We start from the raw sequence: 19,251 nt of genomic DNA, 5'->3' as shown, positions 1-19,251 counted from the left end.
TATAGAGGCACCTATTACTTCATACCCCATCCCAATTTTTCACACTTGCTATCTGATCACCCTACATTCAGAGGGTTTGTTTGTTCTTTTATTATTGTTTAAGACCTATTAGAAATGGAGCTGGGTGAGTAGTTAAAATATAAAAATCCCAGGCTGTCCAAACCAGTGGCCCCCAGTTACTGTGAGCTGGGCTCAGCTGATGTGGTCTTACAACATTCCATTGTGCTGTCATGTTGTCAGGGGGAAGTTTGTATCACACTGTTGTTGTGCCGTGACACCAGCCCAGCAGGGGCTGCACTTGTGCCAGGAGAGGGCTGTGAGCACTGAGAAGCAGCCAGCCTGCTTCTCTCACCTCCATGGGATGGTGGGCTTTGGAGTCCCAGAACCCTGGGGTCATTGGGCTGGTATCAGGTGATAAAGATACACAAGATAACAGTAGAGAAGACTGATCGGGCACTTTGTCTATTCAATCCATCACTGCAATATCTGAGTGTTGCTAGCAGTCACTCTCTCTTATCATCAGTGTTGTTATAATTAAGTATTTATATTCTGGCAGCCCTCAAAACCCTAATTAGGATGAGGGCCCCATGTGCTGGGCACCATAAACCTCCCTCGAAGGGACAATCCTTGCCAAGAAGCAGTCACCCTCTAGAGACCTAAACTGCTGCTGCATCTGCTGGAAACAAAGATTATGTTCCAGAAAACACTTTGTTTTGATCAAAGAATCTAATCTGAGCCCTTTTAATGCTTCTTCCCTCTCAACATGGTTTTTAAACTAAACTAAACCAAACCTACTCTTTCTAAGGCCTCCTCAGGGATTCAGAAAGAAAAGTCACTTTTCTCCTAATACAAGGACACAGGCATTTAGAATGAAGTTGAAATGAAGCAAATTTAAACCTGATAAAAGTGAAGGCCTTTTCTCACAACCTACAGTTAAGATCACTCTGTGCCTCAGTTTCCCTGCTTGTAAGATGGGAATGATAATGCTTACCTTCCTTGTAGGGAGGATGGTGAGGCTTTACTATGCAATAAAACTTTGTACTCTCATAGCACTTGTCAGCGAAGGCTCTCAGAGCGCCTTATAAAGTATTATCCTCATTTTACAACTAGAGAAACTGAGGCGCAAGAGGAGTGAAGTGGCTTGCCCAAGGTCACCCAGACCCATCACTGGCAGAGGCAGGAACAGAATCCAGATCTGATGACTCCCAGTCTGCTGCCGCATCCACTGGCCCTCTCTTCATTTATCCCAGATGTGAATTCCCCCTAAATCCCCTTAGAACTGTCTGCACTCTGATATCAGCCTTCTGCTCTGTCTGTCTCTTTGCCGCTCATTTACTCTAATTTTCCTCTTCGTAGGTTACAGGATTGCAGCCTCAATTCACAACATGCACGGGAGATCGCTGCTCTTCTCAGGGGCTCCGCCCACTTCTCGGAAGTGGAGTAAGTACATCAGGAAAGATCCTGTTTCCTCTAAGGGTCCCTTCTAATGTTGATCTTGCTGCAGGTGGGACAGAAGAGGGGGAAATCATGTCAAATCACCAATTTAATGCAGGTTCCTCACCGCGGTGGGGGAAGAGGGGGCCATGTTGTTCTAGATTAGGCACACTGGGATTTTCAAAGAGATTCAGTGGGAGTTGGGAGTCTAATCCCCAGCTTCTGGCATTACGGGAATGTAACCAGACACACCTCTTTTCAAACAGCATCGTTGGCCACGCTGTGCCCCAGAGGCAAAGGCATGTGCCAGAGGCCCCGGGGAACAGCGCTGCTCTGGAAGGCATTTACAGAGTCAGATTATCAAACCAGAAGGATCCACTGTGGTAGTCTGGTCTGACCACCTGTCTAACACAGGCCATAGGATTTCTCTGCATTAATTCCTGTTTGAACTAGAGCATGTCTGTTAGATCCTTGAGGAGGCATGTCCTGGGACTCTTGGCACAGAGGGCAGATATGCCTGTTGTGCTGCCCGTATGCCCCTCCAAGGCCATCCACCTCTGCTAGATAGTCTGGAGAGGCAGGGCCATGGCCACACTCTTTGCCCTTCCCCTTTGGGGGGCCGGGGAGACTAGCAGCTACTCCTCCCCCTTTTTTTTTCTGCACAGCTCATGCCAGGCAGGGTCTGGCTGTACAGATTTCATTACAACTTACTTGCAATAGGAAATTCAGGGAAATCTAATGTCTCTGGCAAGGTGATTCTCCAGCCCAGCACCACAGATTTAGAGGGCCAGCTCTCCCATTGATTGGCTGGGATTAGGGTTCGAGGGTCAGTCTTACCCTGTGTTTTCCCCCTCCCATCAGGACTGCAGCCACCCATTGACATAGTTCTGTGACTCACATTCCCTCCCCAAGTGCTTGAATGGCAGGTTCTTGTTGGGCCTGGGGCACACACACAAGTCATGTAAAGCAGAGTGGACTCACTGAGGGGAGAGCTCCCACCTGGAGGAAGCAGAGCAGGGTGAAAGTTTTTGTCCAAAACTATTTTGCGGGGTGTAACAGTGTGATGCTCACCTCCATGGCACCTCCTGCTGGCCTCCCAGGGGATTAGCTCACCAGCCTCCAGAGCTCCTTCTGCCAGCTGGTGTCTCACCTTTCACTGGCCCCCCCATGTCCCTCCCAGACCCCAGTGCCCCTTCTCTTGGGGGCTGCCCCCTGGCAGTACCCTCACAGTATCTGGGTCTCCCCACCCAGGGGAACCTCCACCCACTATCCCTACCTCACCTCAGTATCAGGTTACTGCCAGTCACCATCTAGCCCCCATTCACTGGGGCAGACTGCAGTGTAAAAGCCACTCATCACAGGCAAGGAGGGTTTGGACCAACTGCCGCTGCCTAACCCTGGGCTGCTCTCTGCAACCCCAATACCCTTCTCGGCCTTCAACAAGGCCTGCAGGGTTTCCAGGCCAGAGCTCCCCAGCTCCTCTGGACTTCCCCCAGCCCTGCTCCACTCTCAGTACCCTGTGAGCTCCTAAGCAGCCAGGCCCTTCCCTCTCTATAGGCAGAGAGAGACCAACTCTGCTCCTGGCCCACTGCCCTCTTATAAGGGTCAGCTGGAGCCTGACTGGGACATGGCCACAGCTAAGCCTGCTTCCCCACTCAGCCTGGGAACTGCTTGCTCCCAGCCACACCCTCCCTAGGGCTGTTTTAAGCCCTATGCGGCTAGAGCTGGTGACTATCCCACTACAGGGGGGGAAATGCAGGTTCAGCAACAGTGAAATATTTTGAGACTTCATGTTTTTTTTTGCCAAATTGTTTTGGTTAAAAAAACCCAAACCAACAATTTTTGTTTCAAAGTTTTTTCAAAACAAAACATTTTGAGTTCTTGGTTTGAAATGACTTTTTGTTTCAAAATGTCCTTTAATTTTATTTTAAAAACCCACTCAAAATGGTCAAACTGAAATGTTTCCTTGGACCCAATTTACTGAAAATTAAACAGGAAGGAAAAAAAAAGGGTTTTGGTTCCATCTGAAACTACTTTGTTTTAGGGTTGTTGTTTTTTTCCAGAATTGCCAGTAAACTGAAAAATCACTCTGCATAGTTCTGCTGGGGCCAGGCAGGGGAGTGGAGGAGCGTGGAGTAGGAGGATGAGATTCTGTGTTTTTTACACTGTTCAGAATGAACCACTTTAACGGGAAAATCCCTCAGTTTATCAGGTAACCAACTTGGTGATGAAGGCTGCAGAGAGCTGGCGGAGAGTCTCCCTGAAGCACATATTTCCAAGCGGTTGGAGTAAGTATTGCTGTACACCCCCTGAATTATTCTGTGATGAAGATGGTGGCTGCTGTACATAGATGCTGACAGGGTTCCACCAAGAAGCAAGCTGACACCCTTCCTAGCCCTCACATCGGAGTATGGGTGGAATATTGAGTCAGGAGGGAGCCAGTCAAGCTTCTTGGAGTGAGATGTACCCCTGTACAGGGGAGCAGCCGAAGGCCCAGGGACCTCTGAAATCTTAAGTAGCTCACACACTTTTAACACTGTGTTCGGAAGCGGAGTCTCATCCTTTCAGAATATAGAAGTTTAGCATCAAATGCCTTGTCCCCAAGAATACTGGCTCCAGCTGTTTTCAGCCCGACTGCTTAAAAAAATTAAATGTTAGAATGTGCATGGAGCAATATTCATCATGTCCCTCTCATGACTTCCTTCGTGGTCTGGTATTGCACACCCACTTTTCAATAGGTAATTGTCTGGGTGTTTTCTTCTCAGTGTCAGTAACAACCAGATATCTGTGGATGGTGTTTGCTGTCTGTTGGATGCCGTGAACACCTGCTTGAATGTGGTGGAGTTTGAAGCCAGGTATGCAAAGTCAGATCAGGAAATTGTACTCAACTGATCTATCTCATCTGTCTAATCCGTCATCTAAAGGCACTTGTATGGCCACCTTTAGCCTATCTAATTTATCTGTGGGTACTTGTATGGCCCTTGTGAGCACAGTATCTGAGTGCCTCACAATCTGTATTTATCCTTGCAAGCACTGAAAATATGTGGCAGGGAATATTCTTGTATTGGCAGGACATAGGCTAAATGACCATCCGCTTCTAATGTATGTAGTTCTGTGTATTCCTTCATAGCTAAAAGCAGAACAGTTTAGCAGGAATAACCCTGCAGAATCAACAGCGTTTTTCAGAGTAAACTCCCAAAATCCTTAGCGGAGAATCAGATACTGTAATCAGATTTCATAAAACCCCTCTTTTGCCTCTCTCATGCTGTTGGCACCAGGGGATTTTAGAGAGAAATTTTCACTGGTTCAGCTGAACTGGCAGCAGCACTGATGGATGGGTTCCTTCCCCAAACCACAATTACAATTCCAGACTGTAGACAAGACTCCGTGTTGTTCAGTGTAATAACTTCAACAGGACCTTTTCCTTGGTAGTGTTCCTGAGCTATTCAGTTGATATTGCATACTTTGACTCAAGTTTAGCCATGTGAGATAGCTGGTTGTCTTGGGTAATATATTAAAATAGGTAATAACTGGAGAGATACCAATCTCCTAGAACTGGAAGGGACCTCAAAAGGTCATTGAGTCCAGCCCCCTGCCTTCACTAGCAGGACCAATTTTTGCCCCAGATCGCTACGTGGTCCCCTCAAGGATTGAACTCACAACCCTGGGTTTAGCAGGCCAATGCTCAAACCACTGAGCTATCCCTCCCTCCTGACTTTGGAACTGTTGTCTAGTGGTAATAGTTTAATTGACCTTTGAAGTGATGACAGTCATTTTGAAAAACCCCACAATATTATCAAGAGTAAATAAAATATAAATTAGTGATAATCAGTGATCTGAGTGTGACACTGTTTGTCATCTCTTTCTTCCACAGCCTTCATCATCAGACTGCAATCCTGAAGTTTATAGGAGATAGAGAATTTGCCTCTACCCATTCCAGGTACATCACATGGAAACAGATCCTTTGTTCTGTGTATCAGTCCCTGCTGATCACACGTCAGAGCATAGCTGAAATGTTAATTTCCCCCCATCTGTTCCTTACATTTTCTTGTAATTTACATGTTGGAATGAATCCAGACATATGATTTAGTTGATCACTAGGGTGCACTGTATACCCTGACAATGTTGCCCCTCTGCTGCTCAACTCACTCTAATCTTGATGCTTTCTCTTAGCATCCTACCCAGTTTAGCCACTCTCGCTCTGTTTCCCCACACCCTGATTATAATGTCTTGCATCTCGACAGCACATTTCATCCCACAGGACCCCAAGCATAGTGGACTATGCTAAAATAAAAGATCATCAATGTAGCAATTGTTTAACACCACACAGCTGCGCTGCACGACAGGAGGGCAGGTCGAATAGTTACAAAACGTGATTCACAGATATGTTCACAAAGAATGACACCAAGTTCAGCTTATGGTAAATTCTGGGGTCATCATATCCATAACTCACAAGTCAAGCTGGTCAGAAAATGAGGTTTATGTTTTCAGAAAGTTTGGGCAAAAAAAATTCAAAATATTTTGATTCTGAAATGCTGCCATTTGCCTCATGAGAGCTGTAGTTCAGGTGCCTTATGCTCCTGTTCTCTATAAATTGCACTCCCTGGTTGGACTACATCTCCCATGATGCACCAGGGTTTCCCTTTCTCAGTGAGGAATTGCATGCCCATGTTGTCTCATGGAAGATGCAGTCCAAATGGGAAGCCCAGCTCCTAGAGAAAAATGGGAACAAGAAATACCTGAACTGCAACTCCCATGATGCACCACAATGGCATTTTAGAATCAAAATATTTCAGTTTTGGGGTGTCCTGTTTTTGACCAAAAAATGGAAATTTCTCCACGCAAGGCCGACATTTTTCACAAAAATCTTTGTTCTGTCAAAACCCATATTTCTGCCCAAAACCAGTTTGGATGGAAAAATTTCAAACAGCCCTTCTCACAAGTATTTTGTTAACCACTGGAAGGAAGATTTGGCTACTGCTAGACAAGTACGGGAAAATGAGCTGATCAGAAACAAGCTCTGTGAGGTAGATCATGGTGGCAAATCCATGATGGCGTTACAAACAAGGGAAAGCAATGTATATTCCCACTAATTTGTCCTGCTTTTTGCTGGCTTCTTGTGGAGGTGAGTGCTCCCTATGGAGTGGTTACTTACGTACGACTCCTTGAGTTCTTCTCTTCACCTTGTCTTTTCAGAGGACAGTTTATGTTCAGATCTGATCATGTGTATTGTTACAGGGATACCTCTCGTAGTGAAGACCAGTCCGGTGGAGGTGAGAGCCAGAAGTCTGTGGTCTCAAGGAAAATAAGGTAGCTTGATGCCTTTCGTGGCCATTCAGAGATCTTTGATGTCTGCAGCTGAGAAAACCATTTCTGATGCAAGTTCAAATGGAGAGTAGCATTGACGAGGCTGTTGAAAGGAAGAGTCACTTCTCATTGTTTATCGTTATTATCTTTGTGTGGGGTGGAGGTAAAGTCTAGGATGCACAGCGCTGGTGACCCTGTGGTTAGTAGTTGTGCAGTCCTGCAGGAGCCCACTTTGATATCTAGTTATGACGTCTCATTCACCAAATCAGCCTGTGGTTAGTATTTCAACCAGCAGGTCAGAGTGGGAACTTGATTTGCTGAGCTGGTCAGTTACTCTTGTTCTGGGACATGGATTGCAAGAAGATCCCGGACTCAAACCCAAGTCCAGATTTAATTCAGACTATATAAACCTGTATAGGTCAGTGTGTGTTCGTATCTCTTGCAGGCTGTCAAGAGGAAGGATGGGCATCTGGATATAGCTCTCATATAGGACTCATGATAGCTGGGTTTAAACCCCTTCCCTGCCACAGACTCCCTGTGTGACCTTGGCCAATCACTTAGTTTTTCTGTGCCTTGATTCCTCATCTGTAAGAGGAGGCTAAACCTCCTTCATTTATCCCACCATTTGTCTGTTTAAATGTAAAGCTCCTTGAGACAGTGAGGTCCTCTTACCATGTGTATGCACTGTTTTGAGAACAATGGGGTTCACAGAGGCAGTGTCAGTGGGGAACCTCCATGTGCTATTGTAATGCAAATAAATAATGATAAAGAACAGCCAGCCTCATCTCTTAGCAAATGATAATATAGCAGTTTTACCCATAACTTTCATATACATATTATCCCCATTTTACAGATGGAGAAACTGAGCACAAAACAGTGACGTGACTTGATCAAGGTCACACACTTCAGAATAGCACGTCAGTCACCGGGCCCCCTGCCGTATCCACTGGTCAGTGCTGGGTTGCTATGCAGGGTTGTATTCAAAGGGCTGAGTTGAAATTCAGTGTAGCTTTTTCTGTTTTAATTTAATAGTTTTCCCAAGCAGAGCTCATTTTAAATCCGATTTTGAAAGTCTCTTGTAGAACAACTCACTCTTTCAGTCAGATGCAGTTTAAACCTCTGGGTTACAGCAGCATTACCAACTCTCATGATTTTATCATTGGTTTCTTGAGTTTCTTAAAACCCCCAGCTCCTGGATGTATGAAAAAGTGCGTTTCTAATCCTCGTGTTTGTAGAGAAAAACTGGAAAATGTGACCTGAGTATAAACAAAAGGCTCAAACACCAGAAGGCAGTGAAAAGAATTTTTTTAAAATCTCATGATTTTTAAGCCTATCTCATAATTTGGGGTGGGGGGGTTGCTTTCTTTCTTAGGCTGACAGACAGTGGTTTTCCCACCGGAGATCTGGACAAGTTGTGCACTGTGTTGAAGAAATGTAGCGGCGTATCAGAGTTCGAGTGAGTCTTCTTATTTTTCAGAGCTAAGTTGTATTTTTGCAGTTTGTTGGGATATTGTTTATAATAAATATTTTTAAATGTTGGGCCTTATATATAGGCCCTGGTTAGTTGTTCAGAGTCATAATTTTAAGGGAGAAGGGTGGTTGTCTACTCTAACCTCCTGCATAACACAGGGCAGAGAACTTTGCCTAGTAAGTTCTGCATCAAGCCTATTCACGTGTATTTGAGCTGGAACGTATCTACTAGAAAGACATCCAGTCTTGACTGAAACACTTGGAGTGACGGAAAATCCACCGTCCACCGCAAATTGTTCCATTGATTCATTTGTGTGCATGCAAAATGTGCCTCTCTTTTGCACATTCACAATAGGGTGTGGTGCTCACGTATAGATCATCAACACAGCTTACCTAGGATCTTCAGCACAAAAGCACAGATCTCTACCGTGTAAACAAAAGGAGTCATTCCATTTGTTAGCAGCAGGAGGTGGTTCTTGGTTTTGTGGTCATAGACTTGCATACATGTAGGATTTCAGAGATTCCTAGATTTAACATGACCTACTGTATAACACAGGTGAGAGATTTCACCCAGTGGTTCCTGCATTAAACCCAGCAATGGGTGGTCAAACTGTCTTTTAGTGTCCACTTCCCATAAGCATTCAAGCGATCAAGTTGCTTGGTCAAAAGCATGTACAAAGCCAATTTTAACCCAGCGTGCTTCCATGCTGGTCTGGGAAGTGGAGCATTTTCTATGATGTGGGGCAGTGCTTGATGCAACTTTCCCTAGACCTCTTGCCAGAGCCCCGGAGGAAGAGACTTCACTGAGTCAAGTGAACATTTGTATGAAGCCTGCATATTTCTGGGGAAATGGCTGCCTGTACCTCAGAGACTCCTTTAATTGTTTTGTCTGAGGGACAGTGCCTGCATCAGAGGCAGTGCATTGTAATGGAGATTTCAACCACCTCTGCTAGGCCAAATTCAGCATAGCAACACATTTAAATGGCTTTCCTGGTAGGAGAAGAGATGGGAACTGATGCCTTCCTATTGTGAAATTAAATATATATTTATATGGATGGCTGGAGACTGAAGTCTTCTATGCACTCACAGAACAGGTATAACTTTAGTGACAGCAGTGCAACCTTCCCAGCTAGCTGCCCTGCCAGTGTGCCTCCTGCCTGACCCAGGAAAGGGACACACAGGGAGTTTATTCTCAGTAGTATGGAAAAACTTTTTTTTCTGTCAAAAAAGTCATTTTGTCAACCCTGAAATGCTTTGTGGAAATGCATCCGTTTGGAGGGAAATTCAGGCCAGGATGGAGTTGTTTTCTGGTGGCGGAGCGGGTGATGTGGGGGGAGAGATCAAGACTAGACTGGTGAGGACATTTGGCTGGGACATGGGAGAGCCAGGTTCGTGAGCCTGTTCCAAACATGGGCCTTCCATACCCTAGGCAAGTGCCTTAACTGCCAAGCTGTTCTGGGATGAGTCTCGGATTCTCTTTAATTTTTGGTCAAAATTTTGAAAGGTCTCATTGTCCTTCAGCATCGGAATGAAACCTGATCTTGAAACCTCAACAAGTTTTGCAAAACAGAAAAGTTGCATTGTCTGGGATTCATTCATGCCTGGGTTCCTCTGCTGAACCTGGTAATAGGAGGGTCAATTTGAGATCCTCCTGATGGATGTGGCTGTCTGACTTCTGGGGATGAGAAGCGCCAGCTCATTCCAGAGGCTACTGAACAGGCATCACACGATGAGGAAGTTCTGAGCATGATTCTCCTCTCGTTCACACTGGCGTAACTGTTGACTTCAGTGGACTTACTCCTGTCAGTGGGAGGAAACTCGACTGGATTCGAGTTAGAGTTGCAATGCTCCAGACCCCTTCAGTGGCCTTGTGCCCTCCAGGTTTTAGTCCTGAGGCCTGGGCCACGCTACAAAGTAGGGTTGACGTAATCCACCATGCGTCAACTTATTTGACAAAAAAGGCAAGGAGGAGACTGGATGAGTTACCTGTGGCTTTGATTTCCATCCGAGGATGCCAGTGCTCTGCCCTTTGGGGACTGACATTAAGGGAGCAGACCATGTATATTATAAACTCATAGAACTGCAGGACTGGAAGGGATCTCGAGAGGTCATCTCGCCCAGTCCCCTGCACTCATGGCAGGACTAAGTATTATCTAGACCATATTATTTTCTCCTTAATGAAAAATAAATATCTTCCTTTAAATCCTAGTTTGTCAAATAACTCTCTGGGAGACCAGGGAGTCGGGAAGCTGGTTGGACTCCTTCCGGAGCTGAAGGCAGTGAATTCCCTGAAGTAAGTGATCACTCGTCATTATGTAGCTTATTTAAAATATTTAGCCTAATTCCCACCTTTGACTTACCCTGTGGATAGTTGTTTAAACCTGTGCAAAATAGGTGTGAAATGCTACCACACTGGAATTTCGCACTCATACACCAGGGGATGGGTGTGTTTGACATCTAATTTGTGTACCACTTGCTTGGACTGAGTTACATTTGCATAGATGGAAATGAGGACAGACAGTGCACAGCAGCAGCGCGTCAGGCCCTTAAGGTATGCCCACGCTGCAGCCATGAGCGTGTTTTTTAGCTCGCCTAGACGTACACGCTAGCTTGGCTGGAGCTAGTGTGCTAAGAATAGCAATGCAAGCAGGGGTAGCATGGTGATGGCTTGTGGTAGCCGTGCGGGCATATAGCCTGTGGTCCAGGTAGGCTTGTACCCAAGCGGCTAGCCCAAACTGCCTCCTGTGCTGTCCCTGGCTACACCATGGTGTCTAGTGCACTAGCTTGAGCAGAGCTAGCAAGAGTCCATCTTTGCAAACTGGGAAGCACACGCCTGGCTGCAGAGAGACTGTAAGTTCTTCAGAGCAAGGATCATTTCTGTTGTGTCTTATGGCACTGTATAAATCATTAATGATAATGAGGATGAGGATTTAATCCTTTGAAAATAATGGTTTTATTCCATCTCTTCCTCTAGGCTGAGTGGCAATCAGATATCGTTGAGTGCTGTGTTTGGCTTAGCTCAGTGTTTATCGGCCCTGGAACTCATTAAATCAATAGACATTAGGTATGTTTGGGGCTCTTGTTACTGTGTTTTCCCATCAGCGCTGACGCTTGAGACACGTGACTTGGTTTGCAGTGCATGAAACGTGAGCACCCTTCTCCTGACTCCGTGTTTATGGTGTTCTCTTTTGGTTACAGCCTAGGAAACACTCAGTCGGTCCATTTAACCTTCTGGGAAAGTGTCAGGTAAAGAGCCTGTCCAAGCATTTCCTGTGTGTCATGCCCATAGTATCGAGATGCCCATGTTGCAGTAGCGTGGTTTCCGCAGGGTGTCAAAATCAGGGGTCCCTTTGGCTCTGAATACTGGCTGGGAATCGTGGAGGCAGAGAGCAGCTGGGTGGTGAGGACGGGGGTGGGCAGCTGGGAGTGTGCAGGATGAGGTGGCAGGGTCAGCAGTGGGTGACGGGGATGGGAGTTCACTTCCTCCTGGGCAGCCACCTGACCAAAGGCGCTGGATGGATGCAAGGCACCCCTGGGGTTGGAGGGGTGGCATGAGTCTTCGCTCTTGCGAATGATGTGTGCTTCATTTGGGGGGGCCGGGGAGGCTGGCGTATGAGGCCACTGCACTGAGGCATGGAGAGTCAGCTACCCATAGACAACATAGTGTTTCGCACTCGGTGCAATTGAAATGGTAACAAAAACTCTGTCCCCAGGAACAGCACTACCAGATCTGCAGGAAAGTTCCCGGCTCATCCCCAACATTTAGAGAACGACTATTGCTTTCGGTACGGCAACCTTCTGTTCTGGCTCTCTGTTTTTCATTTAGAAACATCAGAAAAGCCAAGCCTGAGTCACGATTGTTTTGGGAGTCCTTCATCTCCAAGAGTTTTTCCTCAGAGGGTCTCTCCATGCACTGCCTAGTTCTCATCCTAAAGAGAGAGAGGATGCCACATTCTGCTTCCCATTGAAACAGCTGCCTTCTACCCCTCTGGTTGGCCAGTCACAGCTCTCAGAGCATTGGCAGAGGTGGAGAGAAAGGGTGGGGACGTATCGGGCCCACAGCAGTTCCAAATCTAACAGCATTCTTGTGGAGATCCTTCTAAATGATTGGCTTTTGGGGAATCACCTTCCCAGCCCCTCCACCACTGGAATGAAAAGAGATCTGGGTGCCTGAAATACTTGTCTATAGAGGCACATCCTCAGCTGATGTAAATTGGCATGGCTCCACTGAAGTCAATGACAATTAACATCAACTGAGGATCTGGCCCATAGGGTATTATGCTACCCCTCCCCTGTACACACACACAGAATCATCATTCAAATGAGCTCGTCTGCTAAGAAAACAGAGCGTGCTGTATAGAAAGTGTCTTGGCTTGCTTGGAGCCGTTTTCCCATGTCTCAGTTGACTGAGATATACAGGGTCAGATTCCCCACTGCTTTGCTGTCACGGAGTGATTTATACCTGCCAAAGTGAGAATCAGAATTCTCTACTCACGCTAGTGTTCTACCCGTGCTTTGCACTCCCTTTGCACAAGTGTAAATGACTGAGTGTGAGGCAGCGGGGGATCTGGCCAGCTAAGGAGAAGGCCTTGGAAAGGCCCATCTATAGGGAAAAGCAGATGCCTTCTCACAGCACCGTTCCCTCGTTATGTAACCGTAACACTCATTAGGGGAGCCCCATGCAGCAAGAGAGCAATATGCCCGGCCCTATTTCGAGGGAACCGAGGTGTGTGACATTGGGAAAACAAGTGCTGATTCCCCAAGGAATTTGTATTGCCAAGGAGGCAGCTCCATTCAGTCTCTTCACAAAGTGGGATGATCACGTGGGGCCAGATGCTCGCTGTTGTGAATCAGCAAAGCTCCACCAAAGTCAGTTGAGCAATCTGCGTTTACACCACCTGGTGATCTGGCCCAGAAGGTTTAGAACAGCAAAACCATCACCTGAATGCACTTGTGATGCAAGCAGGGCGGTAGGTAGAAGGACTGGGATTGGCTTTGAACCCCTGGCTAGCAGCTCGGCCTGAAACGGGAGGCTTTAGGTCTATATGGAGTTTCCTATGTCATCCCTGCTGTAGAAGGTAAATCTGAGGATCCTGAGTATGTGGTTTGCTTCAGTCTTAGGGAATGCACTGTGAGTCCCGAGGACATGGACACGCTCTGCCAGATCCTTGGAAAATGCACTGGACTAACAGAACTTGAGTAAGTGCCGAGTGTTGTAAGTGTGTCTATACATCAGGCTGTCTTGTGCGAAAGTGAAATCCACCTGTATATAACCAATGGTGGCCCGCAGTAACTAGGCTTTGTGCAGATGGAGCACCTGGGGTGATGAAATCCATCCTCCCAACCCAGGGTCACTGAGCAAGACTGTGGAATGCCCTCCTCCCACCAGAACTGCTCTTCCAGCCTAGGGGCGGGAGTATCGCCTTCAGCCCCCAGTGCTAGTTGCGTGGAGTGTTTGAGGCCTCTGTCTCCACGTAAATGCAAATTTTACGACTCACCCCCATTGCAGCCTTCAGCACAGAATCCCCTCCTGAGACAGAAAAGAATTGTCTGACTGCTCCATCTGTGGTTCTTCCCCCTGCCCTCACACACAGTGCAGTGTTATGTCTTCAACTGGCTCTTTGCACCATAGATGAATTTAATTCAGATATTAATATACAAGAATCTTTCCTCCAATATCCTGGACATGACCTCAGGAGAGTTACTCTAGTTTTACCCCAGTATATCTGAAAACAGAATCTGGCTTCCTAGAACTCTATAATTTGTGTGTTAATTCCCCAGGATGCATGCAGTGCTGGCACACCCTTCTGTTCCCCTACCTACCCTAGATTCAGAGATTGTTACAGTTGTTCAGGACTATTCTGATCCAGTTCTAGAGAGTCTGACCTCCTGTGCAGAGACCCTTACCCAGTGATCTCTGCATCCAGCCCATAAAGATATTTGTAAAGCGAATGATCTAGAAGCTAGTGGTCTCTCATAACTTATCGAGTCATTTTCATTTCTAAACAATTTCTTTTGCTGTTCTTTTTTAACTCCCATATTCCAGTAAATGAAACTTAAACCTTGGAAGTCAAGGATTTCTGAGCCGAGTGTGTATTTTTCAACAGGAATATATTGTTTTAATATCCACTAACTGTGAAGCTTGCAAATCATTTCTATTCTTGCAGTGTGTTTTCTCCCTTGCTTTGCAGATTATCTAGAAACGCACTGAGTGATCAAAGCATTGAAAGGCTGCTAATATCCCTACCACGTTTACACAGTCTGAAGCTACTGAGGTAAAATTTGGGGCCGTTGTTTTGATGGATGTTATGAAATATTCATTTTGAAAGCTGTAATGCTGCAGTATGTCCTACCAGCATTAATAAATCATCACATCTTTCTACATTAACATAGGGAAAAGCAAACCAAGTCCAGAAATACTCAGAAACGCACTCACCCCAATTCCTCTCCTATTTCCACACCCAAACACAAACTAAATCTTTTTTAAGATACTGAGATGATTGGATGCCACTTGGTTTCTAGCTGCCACCAGCTCCCCAAATCCTGGAATGCTACAAGAAAGACTTTTCTCATGTATTTACATCAGGAAGCAAAAGTGATGGAGGTTCCACACTTATTTTTTTCATGATTTCCAGCCCAATGATTGTGGACTCAGGACAGGTTTACACTAAGCCTTGGCTGATATAGCTATGCTGGCAGAACCCCCTAGTGCAGGGGTTCTCAGACCAACTTTTCTGGTGGCCGAAGAGTGTGGTCACCAGCCTTCGCTACTAGCCGCTCTGAACATTTTTCCAGCCTCGAGCCCGGCCCCCCGGGCTGAAGCCAGCCCAGAGCCGGAGCCCAGGGCCTAGAGCCCAAAGCCTCTGAGGACACACACTGGTCCCATGTGTCTGCAGAGGTGCTGTCCAGAATCCCAAGGAGGCTGTGTGATGCAGGCTGCTGATCCCCCTGCTGGCAGTGCAGCAAACACCAAGGCAGCCAGGAGCAACAGCTGGATGCTGCAGGGAGGGGGCGCTGCTCCTCCACCCCATCTCCACCCAGGAGGCTGTTGTGACTGCAGAAAAATCCCCTGGCATTTGAGAAACGCTGCCCTAGTGTAAACACAATGAAAGCTGTCAGAAGAAGTTCTTCCTCTAGCATAACTACACCACCTCCCTGAATGATATTAGCTAAGCTGACAGAAGCACTCTTCTGTCGGCAGACTTGTATTGGGATTTTTGTCGGGATAGCTATGACAGTTATGGGGGTGCATGGTTTGTTTGTTTTGTTTTTTTTTCATGCTACAGCAAAACTGTGTAGCGTAGACAGGGTCTCATAAGTTTTGGCTTGATCCAAAGCCCATTCATGTCACTGGGAGTCTTTCCATTGGCTTTGCATCAGGCTCCTGGGTACTTATCCAAAAAGAACACAAACTTTGAACCTTTTAGGGTTAGCCTACCACGAAATGCCTAAGAGAAGAAACAAGGGCTATGACAGGGGTCGGCAGCCTTTCAGAAGTGCTGTTCCAAGTCTTCATTTATTCACTCTGATTTAAGGTTTCACGTGCCAGCAATACATTTTAATGTTTGTAGAAGGTCGCTTTCTATAATTCTACAACATATAACTTAACTATTGTTGTATGTAAAGTAAATAAGGTTTTAAAAATGTTTAAGAAGCTTAATTTAAAATTAAATTAAAATGCAGAGCCCACCAGACCGATGGCCAGGACCCGGGCAGTGTGAGTGCCGCTGAAAATCAGCTTGTGTGCCGCCTTCGGCACTTGTGCCATAGGTTGCCTACCCCTGGGCTAGGAGGTCCTGAATTCTGACCCAAGCTTGGACACTGACTTGCCGTATAGCACTGGAGATCAGTCACTTAGAAGTTACTTTCCAAGCGTGTAGGTGGGCTTATCTGCAACTCATTTGCACACGGAGCTGCTGCAGTTGTGTAGATGTAAATGGCCACTTATCCATCTAACGGATCCCTTGCACATGTAGCTATCTGATCTGCACACGTGAAAATGGATTTGCAGGTGCAATGCAAAAAAAATCACGCATGCAAACTAGCAGTATGTCTACACTACCTGCTGAATTGGCGAGCAGCAATCAATCCAGCAGGGATCGATTTATCGTGTCTAGTCTAGACGCCATAAATTGACCCCCGAGCCCTCTCCTATTGACTCTTGTACTCCAGCTCAGCAAGAGGCGCAGGCAGAGTCAACGGGGGAGCGGCAGTAGTCGACTCATCGCGGTGAAGACACCACAGTGAGTAGATCTAAGTACATCGACTTCAGCTATGTTGTTCATGTAGCTAAGGTTGCGTAACTTAGATCGATCTCCCCCAGTGTAGAGCAGGGCTAGGGAGCTGATTCACCACCGTGTTACTCCAGCTTTACATCAGTGAAGTTACAGCAGTATAAAACTGGAGCTGATGCAGTGGAGAGTCTAGTTGTACAAAGGCAAGCACAGTGTCATACCTACATTTTTGGAAACCAGGCCCTCTCGTGTCTGTGTATGAGTTTGTGGAAATGACCGTCAAGTCCTACATGAATGGAACCAACCTTCCTTGAAGATGAAGACTGATTAATTTTTTTTCCCTCCAGTATTAGGAATAACAAGTTTTCACCAAATTGCACTCTCTTACTGGCCAACTCTCTCAACCTGTGTGAGCGAATCAGAGAAGTAGAAGTCAGGTAAGGAACTGAGACCTCCTATTTCCCAAAAAAATTAGCCATCATTGAATTCCAACCAATGGAATTGAGAGCCTTGTCCTTTTCAAAGAATGTAGCTGTGGCTGCAATGACTATTTTTGCTTGTGTTGGTACAGGTCAAGTGAAAATGCTTTTTTGCATTTAGCGGGGAAGATAGAAAGCCAAGAAACTTCCTGCAGGTTGGGACATACATTATTTATTTATAAGTTTGCTTCTAAAATGTTAGCATTTGTTGAAATAACGTCGAATGAATCCACATTTGACTACATAACAGCATGAATAAAATTTGCACCATGCATGGTGTAATCCTTACTGATATTTTTAACATCAAGAATAAGAATTATTCTCACTCCTTGCATGGGCAGCACCATGTATCTGTGCATGTCGTGCAAAAGTCCAGGATCCAGTCTCATGAGAAGAAGGGTGTATTTCTGGAACACCTTGTAATCTATCAGTTGGAGCAGGAGGCTAATAGTCAGGACTCCTTGGTTCTAGCTGCAGCTCTGCAAGTGACTCATATGACGTTGGACAAGTTATTATTGGGGAGGGGTATCTCAGTGGTTTGAGCATTAGCCTGTTAAACCCAGGGTTGTGAGTTTAATCCTTCAGGGGGCCATTTAGGGAACAGGGGTGAAAATCTGTTTGGGGATTGGTCCTGCTTTGAGCAGGGGGTTGGACTAGATGACCTCCTGAGGTTCCTTCCAACCTGGATATTCTATGATTAGTTGCCAATTTTTCAAACATGGCCTCTCATTCTGGGTTCTCAGCTTGAAGAACCCTTGTGCGTGATGTTCAAAAGTGCCCGTAACTGAAATTAATTGGAGCAGGAGGTTCTTAGTACCTCTGAAAGTCAGGCTCAAGGTGTCTCAGAATGAGCACCCAAAAACCAGTGACCATCTTTGAAAATGTGGGTATTACCTCTCAGTAGCTGTTTCCCTGCCTGAAAGATGGGGATAATCATTACAGAGGTGTTGAGGCTTATTGAATATTTGCAAAGATCTTTACAATCAATGTCAGGGCAACATAGTTTCATTCATTAATGCAAGTGTTGCCCCTAGACTGCTGTACAAGCAAGCAACTGGGAATCTGTTGCTTTCAGTGCAGAGGCTAAGGCAGTGCAAGGCAGTTTCTCGGGATCTATTTCAAATGCTATTTCTATCTCACTCTGTCTTCAACCAGGCTAACTGACTGCAGCATCGGTCAGAACGAGGTTGAGGAACTCTGCCGAATCCTTGAACAATGTGGTCATCTTGCAGAACTGGAGTAAGTGGGCTTTGACTTTCCACTGTGGCCTTGAAAGGAAGGTGAACGAAGACAGTGAGGGAAAGCTGGGTGGATACAGATAGGTGTCTTCATACATATGAGCTCCGTAGGCTCACTCTGTCTGTGTATTCAGTATCTAACAGCATATAAACAAAGAGGGAAGAGAAAGGAACCCATGATACCTACTCAGGAGAGGGGAGTTGATCTGTTAGAGGAGAGGTGCCTTCCCCGGTAAGAGTCCATTATGTAACAGAGTCATGGCAGGTCACAACCTAACTGCATGTGTGTGTGGGTGCCAGCAGAAGCTGGCCATTTGGGTTCTAGGTCTGTTGTTTGCATTGCAGGAGGTGGGTAAGTGTAACAAGCTAGCAAACAGTTAGTAGCAAGTGTGGGGTGCGATGTCCTCAAAAACGACACTTCGCATGAAGATTTATTTTCCAGAGCGACTGCTGGAGTCTGCCGCGTGTGGGAATGTCTGAGTGTGTGCATGAGTTCATTGGTAGTGAAGGGTGCTGGGGCAGCCAGGAGACAGAACTCCTCGATGTATTCTCAGAATGGAAATAGCACAGGCAGAAGCTGTGTGAGCTTGCCCTGTGCTGCCTCCTCTGTGGCCTAACCCAGACCTGGAGGGACCACTCACCTGGTCCCACCCATACTCCCTCCATCTGTGGGGATCTGTGGAGCTCCCTGGTACACAGAGTCCTCAGGAGACAATTGGAACAAGGGGTTTCCACTTTGCGCTGAACTAATGTGCATCACTGTCTTAGAGCCTGACCCACTGCTCACTGACGTCACTGGGCGTCCTGCCATTGACTTCACTGGGCTTTGGAGCAGACCCTTACAGCCCAATCCTGTGAGGTGCTCAGCACCCTAAACATCTACCAAAATCAATGGGGCTGAGTTATTGGATCAGACCCCAGTTGGTAAAGGGACTTGAATAGTTTTGTTGTCTCAGGGTTCTCCATGGGAGGTTTATGAGGTAGTTTTCTAGGACAGCGTTTGTGTATAAAATCCCTTTGCTTTCCAGTGCTCCAGTTGCCCAGAAGAACTGTAAACAAACTCAGCCTTTATTTGTTCAGCTGCGCATG

The 19,251-nt window shown here is 46.2% G+C and overlaps 1 protein-coding gene across 11 annotated transcripts in view; it reads left to right on the top strand.

The window, feature by feature from the left end:
- NLRC5 (NLR family CARD domain containing 5) overlaps positions 1-19,251 on the top strand; it is an 84,486-nt gene that overhangs the window by 35,392 nt on the left and 29,843 nt on the right. For all 11 annotated transcript variants that reach the window (XM_030581318.1, XM_030581325.1, XM_030581324.1 and 8 more), the window contains 15 exons: positions 1,357-1,440; positions 3,639-3,722; positions 4,200-4,289; positions 5,309-5,374; positions 6,673-6,744; positions 8,114-8,197; positions 10,421-10,504; positions 11,186-11,275; positions 11,410-11,457; positions 11,925-11,996; positions 13,327-13,410; positions 14,403-14,486; positions 16,793-16,882; positions 17,017-17,079; positions 18,080-18,163. In XM_030581318.1, coding sequence (XP_030437178.1) covers positions 1,357-1,440; positions 3,639-3,722; positions 4,200-4,289; positions 5,309-5,374; positions 6,673-6,744; positions 8,114-8,197; positions 10,421-10,504; positions 11,186-11,275; positions 11,410-11,457; positions 11,925-11,996; positions 13,327-13,410; positions 14,403-14,486; positions 16,793-16,882; positions 17,017-17,079; positions 18,080-18,163 — 1,179 coding nt within the window. The remainder of the gene's footprint in view (positions 1-1,356; positions 1,441-3,638; positions 3,723-4,199; positions 4,290-5,308; positions 5,375-6,672; positions 6,745-8,113; positions 8,198-10,420; positions 10,505-11,185; positions 11,276-11,409; positions 11,458-11,924; positions 11,997-13,326; positions 13,411-14,402; positions 14,487-16,792; positions 16,883-17,016; positions 17,080-18,079; positions 18,164-19,251) is intronic.

This window comes from Gopherus evgoodei, chromosome 12 (genome assembly GCF_007399415.2).
Source record: "Gopherus evgoodei ecotype Sinaloan lineage chromosome 12, rGopEvg1_v1.p, whole genome shotgun sequence".
Lineage (NCBI taxonomy): Eukaryota > Metazoa > Chordata > Testudines > Testudinidae > Gopherus > Gopherus evgoodei.
Note: the sequence above shows the minus strand (reverse complement) of the source record. Positions and strands in the feature narration are given on the sequence as shown.